Here is an 8,554-nt window from a genome sequence, read left to right as displayed (position 1 = left end):
ATCTTGGGATTGTTTTCAAGTTCAAGGATTGTAAATTTCAATTTTATGAAAAACGAAGGTTATTCTGTTATTTCAGTGTGAATCCTTGCATGCCTGCCAGTCGCTGGCGCCGCTTGTTGAAACTTAAACGAAAAAAAAAAACTCTTTTAAGATTATCATTGGCTTCTTTTTCACCCCACCACTATTCTTAGCAAAAAAGGTCGCCATTTCGTCTGTTTATTGCTCGCCAAAAACTATAAAATGCACTCAAAAGCCTAAAATCTAAAAAAAGTTTACAGGAATCGACCAATCGAGCGAGCGAGCGAGCGAATTCCATTCCCCACATCGTATCTATAACTCGCTCTTGCGCATGCGCGCAATTCACGAGTTAAAAAGGAAAGAAATACATAAACTTGTCATTGTATTTTCCTCATGTCAAATATGTTACCTGTTTCCCATCTCATTCGTGATCACATTCTGTAAGGAGAGAAAGGTAATTTTCAATAAAAATTTAATTTGTCTCGCACCTTGCATGTAGCTTCATAGGTTGAGACGCAGCTGGATTCAAAAACTGGTCTTTCGAAAATTCCTTATCGTCTGCAGGTTAAACATTGATTTTTATCATTGAGCTCACAGAAAACTTTCAATCCTAACTCATTTATTTATTTCCATCTATTTCTTTGCAAGCTCAATATCTTAACGAGCAGTTAAGATTATAAGTCTTAGTCAAAATGTCCCCCGCCTCCAACGTGCGACACGGATTCGAACCCCGTCGAAGCCTGAATTTTTTTTTTTTGTAGTCTTCTTTTCTGCAGTTGCTTAAATTGAGGATCTTTGCTTATCTTGATTTAAGAAACTGCTTTGTTGCGTTGCATGATAACAAGTGAATCATTAACCAATTTTTAAAGGCCGACATCTCGAGCCTAAGCTGTTAAAATAGAGGGGGTGGAAGTAGGGATGTTTTAATTCACATCTATTTTTAGACACTTTTGTGGCCACACCCTTATATTAGTCACTGTCGACCACAAAATTTACATATGAAGTGATGTCTCGTGAAAGATACAATGAGCTTTCTGTAGTTTTTAACAGCAACACAGATAAGTATTAGAAAAAAACCAAGATAAAAACAATGACCCTTTAATGACCTGTTTCCTTTCGACAGAGTCACGCTTGAGCTCTTTGCTCGCGACGAGTCTGGTAACGATTTAAACTCTGCAGAAGTGATCGATATGATAAACAAGGGAAGAATGGAGGAGTTGGACCAAAATGGTTTTAATGGTTTCACTACAGCCATTGAGTACCATTATTCTGTTCGTCCTGAATTAGGGGAACAGGGGGAGGGTTTTGGTTCTCATAATAAAATTTTACCTATTTAGTCCCCCCTCCTCCTTTATGCTCTGTTGACGACGACTATTCCCCCCTCCATTTCCCTTGAAAACCATGTGATTCACAGCCAAAATCCTCCCCCCCCCCCCCAGTAATTGCATATGTCTCGTAGCTGTTGAGCTTTAAAAGACTGTGGAACTAAGCTGTGCGAAATCATATCAGGTTTGTCCTCTGAGCGAGTAGAATCTTCATGCTGGTGAGCAAAGAAGGATTTATTTTGACGTCAATTTTCAAAGAATGATTATCACATCGGTGGACATTGGTTGTATAGCAATAAAATTTACTAACAGATAGTGCTCTGATATATTCTCATGATCTCTGCTTATTGGCATTTGATTGGCAGTCGATTTTCTACAGAGCCCCTTTACACTTTGTTCATGACGACTGATCCACCCTCCGCCTCCCCTGAGAACCAAGCGCTCCTCCAAACTCCTTGTCTCCCCCAGGCGATAAATAATTTCACTTTTTTGATAACAAGTTAAATGATTTTCTTTATCTTTTTTCAGGCTACACTGAACTTTCTATAGGTAAATATGCTGATTATCGAATGATATCATATTAAAAAGCTTAATCAATGTAGCATCTCTTCTGCTTATGAGGGATGTTTCCTCCACTTATCAACTTCTTCCCCTTGGTTTCCGCGGTCGATTTTGAAAATAGCAGCAGGTCACCTCTTTTAATACGACGGAGAAAATCGTGAGGTCGATGTTATCCGCAGATAGGGCGAGCGTAGTTTCTAGTGCATCTTGGAATAGCAATTAAGGTCGAATTTTGAAAGACAAGTTTTGGATGGCAATATAATAACGCAACTCTGGAACTCATTTCGGAAAGTTATTTTCTCGCACTAACTATTTTGCAGCTGAACCCCGTCTAAAATTGGTTCAATCTTCGGTCTGACAATTGGACTGCTAGTCCTTTTCATTGCAGTAATTGCCATTGGATTAATTATCACCAAAAGGTAATTAAGGTCTTTTGCATCCGGACCGTTTTTTCGTATTCTGCAATGGCAATTGGTCAGCATTTCAAATTAATTTGATCTGCAATTGTCGGAAGAGAATAACTACCCATGTTAACAGGGATGGGGTGGGGAGGGGGGGGGGTGGAAATGGAGAGGCTCATATACTTGATCATATCTCTTAGTCAGAGCGAATGACGAAGAGTCAACGCTCGAAACGTCGGCTTGTAAAAACTCTCTTCCGTGGCCGATTTTACATTTTCAACTCAGTTACTAAATTAATGTGTTGATTTAAATTAACAATATTTTGAGAAAGAAAGTAGAAACCGGTTGCACGTTTTCATTAAAATAAACTGTTAATTTGGCGAAATGCGAGACAACAGCGCACGCACACGACACATTCTGCCCCCTAGCAAAAGCCCGACGTGTTTACTATCCCTTAAACTGTTATTACACTATCCAGTTACAATCATAACGCATACATTGTCCTATTAGTGCTCAAATCGGGCTGGTGATAACCAATCACAATCGAGAATTTTGTTATACTTTTGATTAATAGCTAAGTAATTGTAGTAAGACTTTTGGCTGCTGAGAGTGCTAAAACTTTTCTTTTGACAGCTAAGCGTATATTCTGTGGAACTTGGATTGATAGTTTTGATACGTTTGGACACTTATCTCAACGTCTCCACACTTGTTCATCTCTTTCGGTGGTTGCAATTGACTTTGCTCGTGTGGAGCTTCATTGACAATTATTGCCATTCCCTCGAGCTGGTGTACCTCTATGTGGCAGTGAAGAAACCAGTAGCCAGGATTATCGGATAGAAAGTTGATAACAACGTACCCTCCAGCAGGGAGCATAACTGTGTCCTTTCTGATCGTATGGGAATCTATAGAAAAACGCTTTTCTCGGTTCCATCTTGGTCTGGTACATCTCCTCTTATCGCAGTTCTGTTGTGTGCAGTGAACGTCATCGCAGTATATATCACTGTTGTGCTTTGTAATAAAACCAGTTTTTTGGTCATAATCTGGGTATCCGACATGAACGACATGGAAGGTATGGCCATGAAGGTGAATTGGATGAGCGCTGTGGAAAGCACCAATTGCTGAAAGCACCAATTGAATAGTCTCCTTATAGGGAATGGTTATCACTTGCACACATGAGCACGCGGATGTTGATGGGTTGCAGTCGGCGTTCAGGTCACAAATATTGTCCTTTTTGTGAAACTCTTCAGGTTGGGTTTGAGGAGGAAAGGAGGGAAGAATGAAATTGCGCCCATTCACTGCACTAGTTTGAGCGTCACCCTCAAAGTTGAAGTTGATGAAATGTCGACAATCTCGGCATTGCCCTGGGGTTTTAGGATTTGCGTTCGGAAGCTCCGCTGGTGGAGTTGGCTCAAGTAAACGTAGGTTTTGAGCATTAATACAGGTAATATGATAACGTGGATGGAAGTTCTTGAATGGGCAGTTCACTGCTTTGCATGGTTTGTAGAAGGAGCACTGTAGGAGAGGAGACCTTCTTTTTATATCTTCATATTTTGTCGACGGTACATTAACATTGGGGTCAGCCGAGTCTCCATCCTCTTTGTAGTGCAAAATAGCTTCTGCCACATGTCCTAGTGACTTGTATGGTGGCCCTTGGCCATTTTGATCAATCTCCAGAGTCTCTGCACGTATCCAGTAGTCTTTTCTTGTATGTTTTGCTTCAAGTAGAAAGTCAAACCTCTCTCCGCTATGGATGATGACATAATCAACATTTTGAACAGGCTGGATCCAGTATCCATCGGTGCCTACCACAGTCAGCTTATGACCATCAATGGAGAATTTGTAGGCGTACAGATTTTGGGCTCCAATGAGCCGAAATCGATACGTCTTACCGGCCTGAACAGTAAATATACTCAGTCTTGTTTTGATGTATGGAACACCATCATGCCTCCCTTTTCCATTTATAATTCCAGAAAAATACGGGACTGGCCCAACCTCTACTTTTTCATAACTATGTGTGGAGTTATACCGCCGCTTTAAATCATTTTTAGTTGGCACCTCTCCCAGCGGCTTGCCTGGGTAAAAGCCCAAACTGGCGTGAATCTGTGTGAACAGGTCCAAGGAAGCCTCATGTTGCCAGTCTAGAAGCGTTAAGGTGTGCTGATCTGGAAGGTCTTCAAATGCACGGTGCCTATGGAGTTTATCTCGAATCTGGGTCATTTTCTCAGGACTTTCTTTTACAACAAGTCCACCAAAGAAGCCATCTGTTCTTTGAGCGCCGCTGTGAGAGTGGTACCAAAACGTGCCGGCAGGTTCAGCTTTGTACACATACGTGAAGGTCGACGATGGTCCTATCTGACATTGAGTTACTTTCCCCACACCATCCATCCAAGGTGTTCCTCTCTGATGCATCCCATGCCAGTGAATTGAAATACCTTCAGTGGTGAGATTATTGTGAACATGCATCTCAACAGTTTGCCCTTCGTGAACAATCAAGGTAGGTCCAGGAATTAGTCCATTGACGGCTATTACCAAACGGTACGTTTTACCGTCAACAAATTGGGGATAAGTGCACTTGGCGCTGTCTTGTGTTGAACATGTTCTGTGATCTTGGAGTGGTGTAGGAAACCCATTGTTATCAAAATAATAGATCACTCCCTGAGATCCTAGCATCGCAACCCCTGTGGGTTTATCCACTGACAACTTTTGATAGCTGGTGAAGGTTCGAATTTCGTCAATTTCAAGATTAAATTCACAAACCTTTGCATGTGACATGCATTCGCACGTTGGGTTTCCGTATTCACAGGTGAGGGTCTCTTGATGTACCCATTTTAGTTTGATTTCTTTCGAATCGTACTCTCCAAGCCACTTTTTAAGGTGTGGATCACTTGTCAGATCCATGTATTGTTCCACACCAGTCTTTGCAGAGGTGCGAATGGATGATATGTACCAATCTTCGTATCTTTTACTACTAGCTTTTAGGTGGATTTCCTTAATGTCAGATAACGACACGCAGTTTGTGGTTCCAAACCGGGCTGCAAAGTTTAGCTCTCGCACATAGGATTGCCCTCGATACATGGGTCCTTCAAGTTCGGCCTGATATTTTTGGTTGTTTGATATAGTGAGAACTATCATTTGACTTTTATGCTTAGTGTACCACTTTGAAGATTCGGCTGCATGCACGTCTCCCGTCATTGCATTTACTCGTATGTATGTGATACAGGATCCTGCGACAGCATTGGTAAGGAGGAGCTTTCTGGCATTGTAAGGGTAAAGGTGTTTTTCATTGCCGTCCACCCACATACTAAAACCTGGATCAGTGGTCAGCTCAGTGAAAATTTTGTTCGATCGTGCGATGTAGGTGTTGATCGATGCAACGTACCATCCATCTCCTCCTTGAGCCTCGAGATAAACTTTGACTATGTCTCCGTGGGTGCAGATAAGTCGTGGTTTGAAATCAGTTTTGGCTCCCAATTGTATTGTATATTTTTGACCTGCTGTCTTCTTGTTGTACAGCTCTGCGCGATACTCCCCGCCATTCTTCAGAACGATCAACAGCCGTGGATTTCCACCATAGTAAGAACTTTGACCTTCTCCTCTACGTAACGGATCATCGGAACCAGTCATCGCTTCAACCTTCACAACGTCAATGAGCCCTTTGAAGAAATAATATGTAAAAAGTATTTGCTGCATAGTTAAACTAAGAGGAACGAAGTGTTCTGTTGAAATCAGATACTGAAATGTGACATTTAGAAAGAAAATTCCGAAGGCCTAAATATTGCACGGAAATGAATTAGGCCTTTCAAACGATTGAGGGGGATAAATTTCTAAAGAAACTGTCTTGCTGGGTCGATAAGGAAGGGGGAAGGGGTGGGGGTGGGGGTGGTTATCAAAATAATTTGGTTTTATCAACTGAGTTGGTGGTGTAAATTGACCACCTTAAAGAGTTTCTAAAGCTGATGATGCAAGCAGAAGCCCTTCGGCAAAGCGAGTTACATACGCCATATCAAAATTATGGGACCGGGAACATGAGAAAATTAGACAATAATAATGTTAAATTTATAACATATGAAATAATCACTTTACCTTGCCTGCATGACCCTACACGATCTTCATGAAGGCTTAATGGTTCCTCTAAACATTCTTTCATTGTTTCTAAACACAGATGAAAAATGAGACAGAGAAGTGATTTTTAGTGCGCAATGTGGTCTCTTGAAAAAGATGTGAGGCTACTCTCTGTCTACCCACAGGTAATGTCTTACTTTATGATGTACTTACCTCTAACATGAAACTGGAGATTTTGCGCGGGAAATTCCTCTGAATTTTCGAAGTCTTCAAGGGGAAGGTCTGAGGAGAAAAATTAACTTCACTTACTTATTTAACAACGCCAGAGAAAATTACTGAAAAGGGAAATGTAACATTATGAACAGCCGGGTACCAACAATTGCAAAAGCATCTTTCAATTAATGCCGGTTCTAGTAGAAACAGGGAAGGGTGAAAACTGTCGTAAGTAAGCGACTCTATTATGTTATCTCTGTAGCCCCGAACCCTTGTTATTCACAAATGATCACGTACTCTAGAAAAGAAATATTCCATTATAGCTTAACTTTTATGCAACCGAAACAATCCTATCAATGTAGACCCAGACTATTACTCATTTTAGAGAAAACTTACCAAATTCGTCCTCGTCATTTTCCACTATTCCATCGTCTTCGTCCTTTTCCTCGAGATCACGCGAGAAATCTTTAATAAAATATGGTGAGTAGAAGGTTTAATTCAAAACCTTTTACCCTTAAAACCCTTACGTCAATATATATATATATATATATTTGTGCGTATATTTTCCATATTATTTCCTATACATTTCCTAAGCTGTTGACAAGGAGAATTTTTGTAACAATTGGAAGCTTCTCCAGTTGTTGATCATTTCCCTCATGACCTTAATGTGTGATTGAGGGGTGATATTGTAAGGAGATGTTAGATGCTAGTCATTAAAATTGGCAGTTAGATCTTGGGTTCGGAGCCTCCCGGGATTAGGTAAATTTTGTTGTAACACAGCCAAAATCCTCGGACTCCCCACCCCCCCAAGGATAAGTAATGATTGGTTTCTTAGGACGTGAGAGCTTCCTGTGTCCCTATACAAACTTAGGCAACATAACAATTTTTATTTTGAATAAAAAAAAAACATAAATGAGCAAAAACATAACCAAATTTTTTTACCTGCTACATAGCATTCCATGACACACACAGCGACGACAGCAAACGCCAAAACTACAGGGCTCTTCATTCTTAGCTTAAAATGAAACGGAAAAATTCATATGGAAGAGATATACATCAGTGATAATACAGTATCACCAGCAAAGAAAAGCTATTCACAAGAATTAGCATATGCATAGATTGGATTCGGATGAATACCCTCTTGACGTTGTACCTCTGTAGAGAAGATTGTAAGCTGCTTTATGCAGTCTAGCCAAAGTTCGAATTCTCCGTAAGAAGTTGTAAACTATCTCAAATTACCTTCCTAGGTGGAGGGTTACTTAAAATTATCGCACTCTACTATGGGGCAGCGTGTGACCACTCGAATGAAAGCTTGTGAGGAGAATTTTTATGCGGTATCCGGTATATTTATACGAACGGGCTAACGATAATTTACAAGAGACCGAAATCAATGTCAGAATATAAAATACGGGTGGTCGTAGGACACAATGAAAACTTACTTACGATTGGCGGCTTTCGCTTTGGAAACACGTAAAGGTTTGTCCAATCACCTTTCATGCAACGGAGCTTTAAAAAGCTGCAGAGAAGTTGGTGTTGCAAACCTGTAAAACAGTTACATTGATGGAAAAGACCTTGACATTAAGTTTGAACTCAGTCCGATCAATAGAAATATCGCTGAGATAATTGCATCGAATATCGCTCGGTCCTTGAAAACTATTACATGATTACAATACATTGCATGTACAGCCATTAACTGGGTGAAATTAGCAAACCGTACATTCTTCTATCACGTGAAGTTGCTTACCTACACCGGCTGCGAAATACTGCACCTCTTACTCTTTGTTATCGCGGGGACAAAATTAAATTCGGCTTACAGTCTTCTTCAATTCCAAGAGAGGTTAAATTTGAGAAATTTAGATATAAATCCTTTGCTGACCGAAAAAAAGGGAGTAAAGCGGTTATTAAGAAGAAATACGTTGCATAACGCAGCTGTAATTTCAGGGTGAAATTGAAGGTTGAAAATTTTCTTTATAT

At 40.4% G+C, this 8,554-nt stretch overlaps 1 protein-coding gene across 1 annotated transcript; it reads right to left on the bottom strand.

Annotated features, from left to right (window-relative positions):
- Positions 1-2,644: 2,644 nt before the first annotated feature.
- On the bottom strand, positions 2,645-8,554 carry LOC149044851 (uncharacterized). Its single transcript, XM_089207948.1, has 7 exons — positions 8,325-8,554; positions 8,024-8,121; positions 7,523-7,595; positions 6,977-7,045; positions 6,581-6,649; positions 6,389-6,457; positions 2,645-5,958 (listed from the first exon to the last, which is right to left on the bottom strand). Exons 2-7 carry the CDS (start codon positions 8,075-8,077, stop codon positions 2,939-2,941), a joined length of 3,354 nt encoding a protein of 1,117 aa, XP_089064074.1. The 5' UTR covers positions 8,078-8,121; positions 8,325-8,554; the 3' UTR covers positions 2,645-2,938.

The sequence above is a fragment of the Pocillopora damicornis genome, chromosome 5, assembly GCF_964200805.1.
Source record: "Pocillopora damicornis chromosome 5, jaPocDami1.2, whole genome shotgun sequence".
NCBI lineage: Eukaryota > Metazoa > Cnidaria > Anthozoa > Scleractinia > Pocilloporidae > Pocillopora > Pocillopora damicornis.
The sequence above is the reverse complement of the archived record's forward strand: the minus strand, read 5'-3'. Positions and strand labels throughout refer to the sequence as shown.